Raw genomic sequence first — 14,606 nt, 5'->3', positions numbered from 1 at the left:
CTCTGGGCTTTGAGAACACAGAGACTTGATTTCTAATCTAGGTTCTACTACTTACTATACTACAGAAATATCACTTAAATTTGCAGTTTTAGTCTGCTTACTTCTAAAATAGAGATAATAACAGACACCTTGTAGGGTTATTATAAAGAAGAAAGAATATAAAGAGAATCAGAAATGAGCCCACATGGGTGACCAATATATGATCTTGCTTCTCTATTTCGACCACAGAATCTAGCCTCTAATTGAAGGCCTCCAAAACAATGAAGAGAATAACCTCTATCAGTGTAATAAATCCCAGTGTCTAATAAACCTATCAGAAAGATTTGTCTTCATTTAAGCTTAATTCCTCTCTAGTATTTAAGTGAACAGTAAAAAAGCCTGCCCTCTTCTCAGTGGAGATGACAAATTATTGGTCATTATCTACTAAAGAGCCAAACATTTCCTGTTTCAAGATTCCTATAACTATACTATAAAAACACTGCTAACATTCAAATGCTTTAAACATTTTGCAAAGTAAAAGAAATATGTAAGGCAGTTTCCTCATACAAAAAAGAATAGCAGATTCATCAGGAAAATGAAGATCATTATCTTAGCTTCTGTTACTTTCTATTATGAATGAAAATGCATGAGTCCCAGTTGTAGTCTCTTTCTTTGAGTATTACATACAATAACATGACATCTGTTAGGTAGGATTTTAAAAAGTATAATGTTATAAAAATCATGACAGGAAATACAGAATAAAATTAACTACAAGGTTAAAGTTCTCTTATTTTGGGAGTATATAACAAAAGAAAAAATTTTTTTAAAAATCCTAAGATTAATCACAAATCACATAGCTATACATTCCATTTTCCCAAATAACACCTTTACAAACTGAGTCAAGTAACAATATAAAACACTTATACTTACATTCAGTAAAGAAAATACTTAACATAGGCCAACAATTGTCAACTGATCCTAATTTAGGTAGAATCGTTACATCGCCTGTGTATTTTACCCAATTTAAAGCTTCTTCCATTGCCAAGATTTTCTGTTTAAAAAAGAGAAAAGAATGGGATTTGGGTACTAATTCTAAGTTTGCATATGACATTATAAATTGATCTTATACAGTATTTCAGATCCTTACTACAAACTTGTACAACCCTACATTTTCATTACTTCAGCATGCAACCTAGAATAGCTGGACTCTGACATACAAGTTAACAGATACCGTGGACTCACATATGTTACATCTTCAGGTGACCTCAGGACACCCTCAGCGCTCAGGGTGCTTCTGTAATACTTATAGCCATGGAAGCTGAGGTCTACAACCTGGCCAGAGGCTGCTCTAAAGAGTGCAATAATACAAGTTGGACAAGTGTCCTCAGATCTCATTTAAGCTAGGACTTCCATCCTTACTCCAAGATTAAAGGTATAAATTAAGGTTCACCAAAGGGACTACATTATTTTACATGGTCTGTAGCAACCATATTTATAAAGAGATAAACAAAAGGTGGGTGTGGCTGAGTGAATGGGCACTTAGTGTAATGATCTTCATGAAGGATCAAGAGCTCACAAAAATGTTACTTGAACTTCTAGTGTCTGAAATAACTTCAGAAATTAAATAGTTATCAATGTTGGTATCAGGCTAAAGGAGAACATGTACATGTTTATGTCACCAGTAACATGAAAAATTGGTTTATCATTGAATCTGGAGATTACCTAGTAATTGTGTATCAAAAAATATTCATACCAGAGGCCTAATAATTTCATTTGAGGGAACATATGCCAGGTAAACACTCTAAAAGAGAAAAAAGAATCAACTTGTAAAAGAGACTCAAAATTACACTCCATTATATGGGTAAAAAAATGAAATTGACACAAACCCCTAAAATGAGGAGACAGCTTAAGAAAAACACAGAAACATGTAAAGCATTGAGTATGTGGACTCAATGAGGAAATGAGCAGTGAAATGACTACTATTTATTCACAGTGGATGTGGTGGGTTCCCATGTTTAACACTTACATTTTCTATTTTATAACCAATTCTCAATAAGCCTCCAATAAGGAATGAATCATTCTGGAAGAAAAAAAAAATTTTTTTTTGTTCCTTATTCAGCCAACTATATTTGTATTTTCTAACGGGAAAAAATCCTACATTTTAGAAATGCTACTATATGTATATAGTAGTACACTTCCCACAAGCACTTACATGACCAATTTACCTCTTAAGGACCCTAAAACAAGAATTCAGAAATTGTCCTCCACAGAGTTCTAGTGATAGAATGATTAAATGTAATTAGATTTATAGATTTTTTTTTTATAAAGGTACATTGGTTGGTATATTACTGCAAAGGATTATCAGCAGGAAACAAATACCAGAATACCCTCACTAAATTTGACTTTGAGGGCTGGCTGGTTAGCTCAGTTGGTTAAAGCACGGTGTTATAACACCAAAGTCAAGGGTCTGAATCCCTATAACAGCCAGCAGGGAAAAAAAAAAAAAAAAAAAATTGAGGAGGTAAAGAATTTGAGTTAGAAAATAAATTCTGAATGTGTTTTAAACAATTAAATAAATTTGAATTTGCAATCAGAATAGTACCAAGAACAACACTGGCCCCATAATCAACTGAAGTAAGAAAAATTATCAAACAGCTTTCAAAAAAAAACCACAAAAAACCCTTAACATAGTACAAAGACACCTCCTCAAATCTGCCCTGATAAAGTTTACCCCAAAGACAAAATATTTATTGATGGTATTTTCATGTACAAAGATAGAGGCTATCACTTTCAGATACTGTAACAAAAGTTTCTATGAAGCAAGGCCCACTTTCATCTATGACAAACTCCAATTTTGATCCTTTATTGACAAGAAGCAGTTGTGGTTCCCCATCGTGGCAGGTCAGAACCACAATAGCAGCCATCTCCCTGACCTCCCACCTACTGAGTACACAGTAATGAAGGGCAGAATCTTCTCAGTGTAATCAAAACTAAAACCATTACCTGTTAACAGCTATAAATAAGTAATATAGGCCTGATACCATATAAAAACTTATGTTCTTTAAATAGAAGTGGAAACCTACATTCTACAACTTACCACAACTTTCTTTGCCAAATCCACAATATCTTCCATCAACTCTAGATACTGTAATTTCTTCAAACTTATCTCAGAAGCACGAGAATTGCTTAAAGACAAATTTGTTTTTTTTAATATTGGGTTCTCATATATACAAATTCATTGAACTTACTGCTTAACTATATATCTCAAACTATTGAAAAAAATTAAGTTCTTTTTTTCTTCACTCTAGGTTACAATAAGTAAGCTGTTTATTAAATGAACAAAATACAAATACTATATCTTTTTCTCTCTTATGTACTACAATACTGATATTTATAAATAAGTATATTAATTTTTCTTGACTCAGCTTCAAGTCTACTATCTAACACTACTCAGAATATAATTCATTATAATGTTACGAGTATTCATTCACATCCAAATCCCAAGTACTTACTTTTTCCACCCTATTAAACAAAAATAAAGTTGAACAGTATACAGAAGGAGACATAAGGCTTCCACTGTACTTGGCATTCTTCAGTATGGGGCTACATGCTTATCACTATTCATACATAATGAATAACACACAATAACTTACATGGCCTCCACACAGGGATGCAATCTTGATATTACAGAACTGTTCTGATGTTGAAACAGAAGTGGCCAGAAGATGCTTATTTTAATGGCATCACAGTAATCTTGCAGGACAGAAATTGGTTTACTACACCATATATCACAGATGTCAAATTCTTAATTTAAAAAAAAATTTAAAATTAAAATTTGCAGCTCATTTTGGAATGAATCAACATTGCTAATAGAGAAAAGATAAAAATGGATATAGAAAGACAGGAAACGAACAGATGAAATATTTTAACCTGTTAGATGTTAAGAATATTTAAGTATTTGCTTACAGTCTATTTTAACAAACTAAAGTTTTGGTTTCTAGTGAAAAAAAATAGTAGGAATACATTTTTTAAAGAAACATAAAGAACATGCAATTAAATGACACAATGAACTGAACAAAACTATCCAGGATATGAAGGAGGAAATTTACAAAGAGATTAAACTTTAAAAAAGAATGTAGCAGAACTAATGGAACTGAAGGAGTCATTCAACAAAATAAAAAATATAACCAAGACCTTAAGCAGCAGGCAAGAGCAAGCAGAAGAAAGAATTTCTGATCTTGAAGACAATCTCTTTGAAATAACTCAGATGGACAAAAGAAAAAAGAGCTTAAAAAAATGAAGAAAATCTAACAGAGACAGCAGACAACCTTAAGCACACAAACATCAGAATCATGGGTGTTCCTGAAGGGGAAGAGAAAGGAAAAGGCACTAAGAATATATTCAACAAAATAACAGTGGAAAACTTCCCAGGTATAGGGAGAGACACAGACCTTCAGAATCAGGAGGCTCAAAGATCCCCAAACTGACTCAATCCAAAAAGATCCTCTCTGAAACACATTACAGTCAAACTGGCAAAAGACAAAGAGAGAGTACTAAAAACAGCAAAGAGAAAAGTGTCAAGTCACTTATAAGGGAGTCTCCATCAGACTAACAGCAGACTTCTCAACAGAAACTCTACAGGCCAGAAAAAAATGGGATGATATATTCAAAATACTACAAAACTGCCACCCAAGAATACTATACCCAGCAAGGCTATCTTTCAGAAATGAAGGAGGAATAGTGTATTTTCCAGAAAACAAAAGCTACAGGAGTTCACCACCAAACAACCAGCCCTATAAGAAATCCCCAAGGGAGACCTGCATCTGGAATCCAAAAAATGATAATCACTACAGTGAATGCACAAGAAAGAACAAAACCCACTGCTAGAACAAAAATGCAAACAAGATAGAAAAAGAAATGGTTATCTTACCACCTCCAAAAGCCAACAAATATCAAAGGCAAACAATAAAAGGAAAAGCAACAAAAGATGTATAAAACATCCAAATGAAAATCAGTAAAATGCCAGGACTAAAACAATACCTTTCAGTAACAACCCTACATATAAATGGATTAAATTTCCCACTCAAAAGACAAAGACTGACTGATAAGATTAAAAAGCTAAACCCAACTATATACTATCTACAAGAGACTCATCTTACCTGTGAAGACAGTCACAAACTAAGAATGAAGGGATGCAAAAAGATACACCACACAAATGGAAACCAAAAATGAGCAGGAGTAGCTATACTTATATCAGATAAAACTGACTTTAAATAAAAAACCATAAAAAGAGACAAAAAAGGCCACTGTATAATGATAAAGGGATCTTTCCAGCAAGAAGACACAACAATCCTAAATATATATGCACCCAACATCAGAGAACCCAGATATATAAAGCAAATACTATTAGACCTAAGGAAAGAGATAGACCCAAATATGATAATAATTGGGGACCTGACCCCCCGTCTCTCAACATTGGACAGATTATCTAGGCAACAAATTGACAGAAAAACTCAGGATTTAAACCACACTTTAGACCAAATGGACTTGGCAGATATCTACAGAACATTCCATCCAACAAACAAAGAATACATATTCTTCTCATCAGCACATGGAACATTCTCCAGGATGTACACCACATTAGGTAACAAATCAAGTCTCAACAAATTTTTAAAAATTGAAATCATTTCAAGTATCTTTTCAGACCACAACAGATTAAAATTAGAAATCAATAACAAGTGAAACTCTGGAAACTATACAAACACATGGAAATTAAACAATATGCTCCTTAACAACATATGGGTCTAAGAAGAAATTAAACAGGAAATTAAAAAATTTCTCAAAACCAATTAAAATAAAGACACACCATACCAAAACCTGTGGGATACAAGAGGGAAGTTTATTGCAATAAATGCTTACATCAAAAGAATAGAAAGACTTCAAATAAACAACCTCATGCTACACCTCAAAGAACTAAAAACAGAAGAAAAAACCAATCCCAACATTAGATGAAAAAAAATAATTAAGATCAGAGCAGAACTAAATGAAATAAAGACCCCCCAAAAAATACAAAAGATCAACAAAAACAAAAAAGTTGTTTTTTCAAGAAGATAAACAAAATAGACAAACCATTAGCTAGGCTAACTAAAAAAAGAAGACAGAAGACCAAAACAAAAAAAATTAGAAATGAAAAAGGAGACATTACAACCAATAGCACAGGAATACAAAGAGTCATTAGAGACTATTGTAAACAACTACACACCAGCAAATGTGAAAACCTGGAGGAAATGGATACATTTCTAGACACATACATACTACCAACCCTGAACCAAGAAGAAATAAAAACCTGAACAGACCAATAACAAGCAACAAGATTGGAGCTGTAATCAGCAGTCTCCCAACAAAGAAAAGCCCAAGACCAGATGGCTTTATGCTGAATTCTACCAAACTTTAAACAAGAATTAATACCAATTCGCTTCAAACTATCCAAAAAACTGAAACAGAGGCCATTCTCCCCATACTCAGTCTATGAGGCCAGCATCACCCGGATACCAAAACCAGACAAAAAAACAACAGAAAAGGCCAATATCCTTGATGAACACAGACACAAAAATCCTCAATAAAATATTAGCAAATAGAATACAGCCACACATCAAAAAAATTATATACCACAATCAAGTGGAATTCATTCCAAGGAAGCAAGGATGGTTCAATATACTCAAGTCAATAAATGTGATAGACCACATCAACAAAATCAAGGACAAAAACCATATGATTATCTTAACAGACACAGAAAAAGCATTTGACAAAATTCAACATCTCTTCAGGATAAAGACTCAACAAATCAGATATAGAAGGAAAGTAGCTCAACACAGTAAAAGCCATATATGACAAACCCACTACCAATATCCTGAATGGGGAAACCCTTCAGTTTTTCCCTTAAGAATGGAAACAAGACAAGGATGCCCACTCTCACCACTCCTATTTAAAATAGTATTGGAAGTACTAGCCAGAGGAATCAGGCAACAGAAAGAAATAAAGGCATCCAGATTCGAAAAGATGAAGTCAAACTGTCCCTGTTTGCAGATGACATGATCCTAAATAGAGAAAAATCTAAGCACTACAAAAAAACTCCGGGAGTTGATAAATGATTTCAGTAAAGTTGTAGGATACAAAATCAACACACAAAAATCAGTAGCATTTTTATACTCCAACAACAAACTAGCAGAAAAAGAAATCAAGCCCATTTACAGTAGTCACCAAAAAAATAAAATACCTAGGAATCAATTTAACCAAGGAGGTGAAAGACCTCTACCATGAGAATTACAAATAACTGCTGAAAGAAATTAAATAGGACACACAAAAAAATGGAAAGACATTCCATGCTCTTGGATTGGAAGAATTAACATTATTAAAACATCCATAGTACCCACGGCTATCTACAGATTCAACACAATACCTACCAAAATACCAATAACATTCTTCACAGAAATAGAAAAAACAATCCTAATCATATGAAACAACAGAAGACCCTGAATAGCCAAAGCAATCCTGAGTAAAATAAATAAATAAATAAATAAAGCTGTAAGCATAACACTACCTAACTTCAAATTATACTGCAAAGCTATAGTAACCCAAACAGCATGGTACTGGCATAAAAAGAGACACACAGACCAATGGAAGAATAGAGAACCCAGAAAGCAACCCACATACTTATAGCCAACTGATCTTCAGCAAAGGCAACAAGAACATACATTAGGGAAAAGACTGCCTCTTCAATAAATGGTGCTGGGGAAACTGGACATCCATGTGTAGAAGAATGAAACTAGACCTGCACCTCTCCCCATAAACCAAAATCAACTCAAAATGGATTAAAGACTTAAATATAGTACCAGAAACTACAAATCTCCTAAAAGAAAACATACGGGAAACACTTCAGGAAGTAGGACTAGGCAAAGACATTATGAATATGACCCCTAAAGCACAGGCAACAAAAGGACAAATAAACACATGGGATTACATCAAACTAAAAAGCTTCTGCACAGCAAAAGAAACAATTAACAAAGTGAAAAGACAACCTACAGAGTGGGAGAAAATATTCACAAATCATGCTTTTGACAAAGGATTAATATCCAGAATATACAAGGAACTTAAACAATTTAACAGTAAAAAACAAATAACCTGATTAAAAAATGGGCAAAGGCGCTGAATAGGCATTTCTCAAAGGAAGATACACAAATGGTCAACAGACACATGAAAAAATGCTCAACATCATTTAGCATCAGGGAAATACAAATTAAAACCACACTGAGATGTCATCTCACCTCAGTTAGACTGGCTATTATCAAAAAGAGAATAACAAATGCCAGAAAGGGTGCAGAGAAAGATGAACCCTCCTACACTGTTGATGGGACTGTAAATTGGTGCAGCCATTATGGAAAACAGTTCTTCAAACAACTACAGATAGAACTGCCATATGATCCAGCAGTTCCACTGTTGGGTATATACCCAAAGGAATGGAAATCACCATGTGAAAGGGATACCTGCACTCCTATGTTTATCACAGCTCTAATTACAATAGCCAAGAGTTGGAACCAATGTAAATGTCCATCTTGAATGACTGGATAAAGAAAATGTGGTATATATACACAATGGAATACTACTCTGCCATAAAAAAGAATGAGATACTGCCATTTGCACCAACATGAATGAACTTAGAGAAAATTACATTAAATGAAATAAGCCAGGCACAGAAAGAGAAATACTGTATGCCCTCACTCATAAGTGGGAGCTAAAAAACCAAATAAATAAAAAAGAAAGAAAGAAGATACAACAATCACAATGATATGTTGACTTTCAGAAGAAGAACAGAACTGAGGTTACCGGAGTTGTGAAAAGGGGAGGGGAAGGTGAGGTATAGGACCAATTGCTAAAGGGCCGCAAAAATTCCTTGAAATTGATTCGACAAGCATTCAGAAAGGACACTGTTGGGAGGGAGGGGGGAGAGGGGGGAGGGAGGGAGGTTTCGAATAAGCCAACTTTTACTAATTGGGAAGTTTTATAAAGGACTGATTAAATTTAAAGAATTAACTTACAAGAAAAAAAAATTGCTAAAGGACCGCAAAAAATGATTACATTGTGTAATGCTGAATATACTAATTATCCTGATTTGAGCATCACATATTCTGCACAGGTATTGGTATTCAACTCTGTACCCCATAGATATGTACAATCGACTATGCTTTGATAAAAAAGTAAAAGAAATATAAATATTTTATGTTGATATGACTGAGTAGGACCTCCCTTTATAACTTTTAAATAAATTAACAATAAAATACCCATATACTCACCTAAATTTCTCTCACTTTGGGCATAATCTTTATACTGCCTACCCTAAAAAGAAGACAAAATTTTTGATCCGTATCTGGTAAAATGCAAAAGTACAGTTCTTGACTTTTAACCTAAGGATTATCGAAACTAAAAATTTTCAGTGCACATTCACTTATATGAGGGGTCTTCAAAAAGTCATGGAAGAACTCATATGAACTTTTAATTCAATTTTTCCAGGAACTTTTTGATGTAATCTCATGCACTCTGAACACAATTTCAGCCTGTGAGTATTAATTTAAGGCCTTTTTCATAGCATTTCTTCTGAGTTTGTTTCTATAGCTCTCCCAACAGGTCATGTGATACCCAGTCAGAAAACCACCTTTACCATCACTTGTTCTCTGGCATTCCACATTCCTAATGTTGAAGCACTGCGTACTTTCCCTTTTGAAATCAACTCTTCAAAAGCATGTGCACCTCCCAGTCAAAACCCATGTACCACAAAAACAATCTTTACTTATACATCCCTAAAATAGGAAACCTGTAAGACACAATATTAAAAATAAAACAAAAAAAATTAACAAACCTACTTACCACCCCATCACAGTAAAGCTGAGTCACACGAACATAATCATCAGTAATAAATTCAGGAGCAAAGACACAGTAGTCCTCATAAGGGCAATCTTCTAACAAGTCATAATCTCCTACAGTGAATTCTCCCTTGGCAAAATCATCCATGGTGCACAATCCTAAGGAAACAACACAAACTCAAATCAGTAATTAAATCATTTGAGGGGATATGAGAAGCAGTTTTCCTGGCTTCTATGGTATATCAGAAAAATACTTGGAATCTATGCCCCAAGGAAATAACTCCAGTCAGAACACTGAGCTCTGGAAGATTCTCATCCCCATTCTGTGGTTCTTTTTCCCCTGACTCTCTCCAAATAGTTTAATCTATGCCTTCCTTTCCTTAGGTTCACATATTCACTATTTCTACTCTGAATTTATCTGCTTACATGTCTCCTTTAGATGGGAGATAATTAAGAGCATCTTACTTATCTTTGTATGTGCCTAGCACTTCATAAACCCTCAAATAAATTTTTGCTGAATGAAGAAAAGACATCTCCCTACTTCTGTACTTTTACTCCACCTGCTTTTACCACATTCTCTGAAATATGCCATTTCATCGTACACAAACTCTACTACATTCTCAATCTCCTGGCCTGAACTATATCCTGACTCCACTGAGAAGATCATTTCCTATCAGCTGCTAACTTTCTCCAATCTGTCTCTCGGTGTGTTTCCTTTGGCAAAGGGGCAGGGCTAGAGTGGTACAGGGTGAGTCTGTCAAACTCCTAACTCCCGATGGCGGCATCCAGACCTTCCATCTCCTAACAATCTCTGCTCCTAATGCTCTCACAACTACTGCAATATACAGTCAGCACTACTAGACTGCAAAGGTGAAAAAACCCTCACATTATCAAAAGCCCTGTTTTAAAAATACTTATTTCAATGAGGAAAAAGGAAAGTTAGGGCTAGAGTTTCAGACTAAGCTTTTTGTTTTTCTGAAAAAAGTTCAATAATAAAGTTTTTATAGCTATCAGAGAACAGCTACACAACCTAAATTACACTGAAAAATGCAGCATTTCATTACCCCTAGCTCTTGCCCAAGTAATGACTTTCTTTTGCTACCATCATTAACACCATTTCTTATACCATTTCACTTCACTATTATCAAATCCCACTACTGTCAGGACAAACCAGGTTTCTTTTTTCCTAAGCAAAACTGCCATCAGTCCTTGAAATACAAATCTATATCTTTTACCAATACTTATTATGTCCAAGTTGCTGAATGAAAACTTCATAGTATCAGAAATAAAGAATAACAATCTTCCTAGCAAACTATTTGCACTATGTGTCACATATTGTACCAAAGGTTTTACATACGTCATCTCATTAATCCTCACAGCAATTCTTGTTGGTAGGCTCAATTATCATCATCTCCACTGTACAGATAGGAAAACAGTTCCAGTAAAATTAAGTAATTTGTTCAAGGTCACCAAGTAAGGAAGGATTCAAACCCGGTCCTCTCATTCCATAGTCTCTTCTCTCAAACATTCTATTTCACTATATCTACTTTACTTTGTTTTTGCCACCTATTTACCTCTTGATTATTGTCATGTTTCAAAAACACAGGCAACTAGAGTTCACAGTTAGTCTCTCCCCTCCAAATTCATCATCCCGGCTACATCAATGCCCATGCAGACAACACCCTAGCCTCCCAATTTAACTACCTCAACTAACATGAACTTCACTGTCCATCTGACTATGGTCTTCCTTCTGAGGGCCACACCTGTCACATCACTGCCCAGGTCTAAACCAGTCTTTAAATTTTTCACTCTGATCAGTTCCTCTATGGCCACAGCCAAGAGTCATTAACGCTTACGTCTTCCCTGAATCACAGCCATTCTTCAACCTCATCAAGAACTCTTCTTCCTTTTTTCCCATTCAAATCCTCCATTCTCATTCACTGTAATTTGGTTTCCATTTCTACCATTCGAGGGAAACTGCTTTCAATAATGTCATTAATTACCTTTTACAACATTCTGGTTATCTATGATGTCTGGAATCTGACCTATTCTGCATGAACAGCATTTCCAGAGTTTAAAGAATTTAACTCCAAAAGTGAACAATGACCAGAAAAAATAAGACATCACAGCATCCAAAATATGGCACATAATATGGGATATATGCTATCCAGGGACATACATACACTTATAAACTCATTTGTCTTACAAAGGATTTTTGTATATAAATACAGAAAGAGACAAGAACTGTCACAGCCCACGCATCACCATCGTGGCATTGATTACAATACAATTAATGTGCTCATATCCGGCAGACTGAGCCATCGTGGCATGATGCTGGTCATTCAAACCTGGCAGATCTCACTGATACCCCACATGGCACCAATGGTACTGTAATTATGACATTGGTGTAATTTTTATTTTCTATTTTGTTTTAACTAGAGAGGCAGTGTGGCAAAGTGGTTAAGAGCATGGCTCTGGAGCCAGACTGCCTGGCCTTGAATCCTGGCTCTCCCATTTCCTGGGTGTGTGATCTGGGCCAAGTTACTTAACTTCCTTGTGCTTCAGTTTTCACATATCAAATGGGGATAACAATACTACCTACCTGATCAATCAGTTAACACATGCTTAGAAGAATACTGGGCATATGAGAGATGCTATAACTATAAATACCAGCTATCACTAACATTAATATTACATGAGTATTTTTTAAATCCACTGTTTGGATGTTTCCAGCTAAAATGGTCTACCTTAATTGCTAAATCCAAAGAGCACTTTTCAGCTTACAACTTACTTGACACTGTGGACCACTTCCTCCTTCTCAGAACTCTTCATTTGGATTCCAAAGACCATCTTCTCCTGGTTCTCCTCCTATTCGTCTGGCTGCTCTTCCTCAGTCTCCTTCATGGGCTCTTCTTCTCCATTCCCCGCCACCCAAACGTCAACTCTCTTTTCTTCTCACTCTTACTCCCTCCTTGGGTGACCTTACCCACCACACCCATGGCTTAAAACAGCACTTTCTGAACTTTTATCATTTTGGTAGCTTCACCATGATTTTTGCATTTCCACATATCATATATATTTTTACTTAATATTCCCCTTTTATTGAGCTCACTTGGCCTAAGTGATAATGTTCATGATATCACAGATTTGATGTGCAAGTTAAGTTTTTCATACACATTAACTATTAAAAAATTTGTGTTTATCTATGTACCATTTTAAAATATCTTGTATTACACTGTAGTGAACAATAGCCTCCAAACTTCCAATTGCTGAAGACTCCCAAATCTTTCCAGGCTGGACTGTATCTCTTGACTTCCAGACCCTTCCTATCAACTGCTACTGGATCTTAACCAAGATGTCCCACAAGCCCCTCAGGTTCAGTAAGTTCAAAAACAAACTTATCTTTTTCCTCAAAAACAAACTAATGAAACCAAGTTCTTTCCTCTTTCTGTATGCTGTTTATCAGTTAATTGCTCTACATGATTACCCAAACCAAAAATCTGGGGTGCCAATCTAGACCGTCCAGTCTCCTTCAACATTTCTATCCAATTGACCACTAAGTCCTGTCATTTCTGCTTCCCTAAGAAATCTAATATTAGCACACATACAACTCTTCATGCCCAGTGCCACTGCCTTAGTTGTATCATCTTTTCTCCTCTGAACTAATTTAACAAGCAGTCTCCTAACCGGTGGCTTGCCTTCAATTCTGGCATCTTGAAACTCTGATCTTATCATTTTAGTGCTTAAAATCATTCAATAGCTTTACTTCATTTTCAGAATAAAGTCCTACCTCCTCACTGTAGGCATAAAAGGCCTTTTGTGATCCTATTGCTGCCTTTAACTCCCGTCACCCCATGACACACAACCTAGAAGCCAGTCAGACCCAACTGCTTGTCATTTCTAAACAAACCTTATTCTGCAACCATCTAATGCCTACCAGTCCTTAATAATCAATCCCAGGAAGCATTTCCTGATCTTCCCACTACCACCAAGTTTACCCTTGCATCTTTTCTCTATAAGCCCAAAGCACCCTACCCATATCTCTGACGGCAGTTTTCACACTGATCATCACAGGTTTATCTCTGTAGGGGCACTATAGGTCCAGAGGACACACTGTATAATCCACTTGTCACCTGTACTATTATTTACTTAATATTTCGCTTTAAAACAACTCAACTTTTAACTTATATATAAACTTGTTTTAATAGAAAATTTTTTATCAACAAGAAATCCTATGTTTGGTATGGCAGAATTTTTCCTAATTCACTAAAATAAATATAACTACTAAAATTAAATATTAAAGGACTTCTAATCCCATCATTTATGGTGAACTAGATACTGTGGTGGACTCTACTACTGTAAAAAAAAAAAAAATCCTAGATTTCTAGAAAAAAACTTTTTTAATGCTTTTGCTGAGCTCACAGAAATAGGGGAATATTTAAAGCTACCCTCTCCCCCCAAAAGCAACAAACCTTGAGCTAGAAACTAAACCTCACAGTCAAGAATTTCAAGTAGTGGTGCCAAGAGCAGTAGTAGGATCAGGGCACTGAGCCCTGGGCCAGAAGCAAACTGTGGGAACTAAAACATAGCCCCAGTTAAACTCTCTGACTCCCAGCAAAAACTGATGCAAGTGCTTTCAGAAGAAAAGCATCCCTGAAATAGACTCTCAAGATTTCCACAAAGATCAATCAAATAGGGGTTCACGGTCAA

General features: G+C 35.4%; 1 protein-coding gene across 2 annotated transcripts in view; it reads right to left on the bottom strand.

Annotated features, from left to right (window-relative positions):
* TTC3 (tetratricopeptide repeat domain 3) overlaps nucleotides 1-14,606 on the bottom strand; it is a 115,960-nt gene that overhangs the window by 93,334 nt on the left and 8,020 nt on the right. For both annotated transcript variants that reach the window (XM_063089077.1, XM_063089085.1), the window contains exons 2-7: nucleotides 9,901-10,055; nucleotides 9,330-9,372; nucleotides 3,633-3,783; nucleotides 3,077-3,164; nucleotides 2,006-2,059; nucleotides 910-1,030 (exon numbers count right to left, since the gene is read on the bottom strand). In XM_063089077.1, coding sequence (XP_062945147.1) covers nucleotides 910-1,030; nucleotides 2,006-2,059; nucleotides 3,077-3,164; nucleotides 3,633-3,783; nucleotides 9,330-9,372; nucleotides 9,901-10,044 — 601 coding nt within the window. In that variant the 5' untranslated portion in view covers nucleotides 10,045-10,055. The remainder of the gene's footprint in view (nucleotides 1-909; nucleotides 1,031-2,005; nucleotides 2,060-3,076; nucleotides 3,165-3,632; nucleotides 3,784-9,329; nucleotides 9,373-9,900; nucleotides 10,056-14,606) is intronic.

This window comes from Cynocephalus volans, chromosome 1 (assembly GCF_027409185.1).
Source record: "Cynocephalus volans isolate mCynVol1 chromosome 1, mCynVol1.pri, whole genome shotgun sequence".
In the NCBI taxonomy this organism is placed as follows: domain Eukaryota; kingdom Metazoa; phylum Chordata; class Mammalia; order Dermoptera; family Cynocephalidae; genus Cynocephalus; species Cynocephalus volans.
This window is presented reverse-complemented; position numbering and strand designations above follow the sequence as displayed.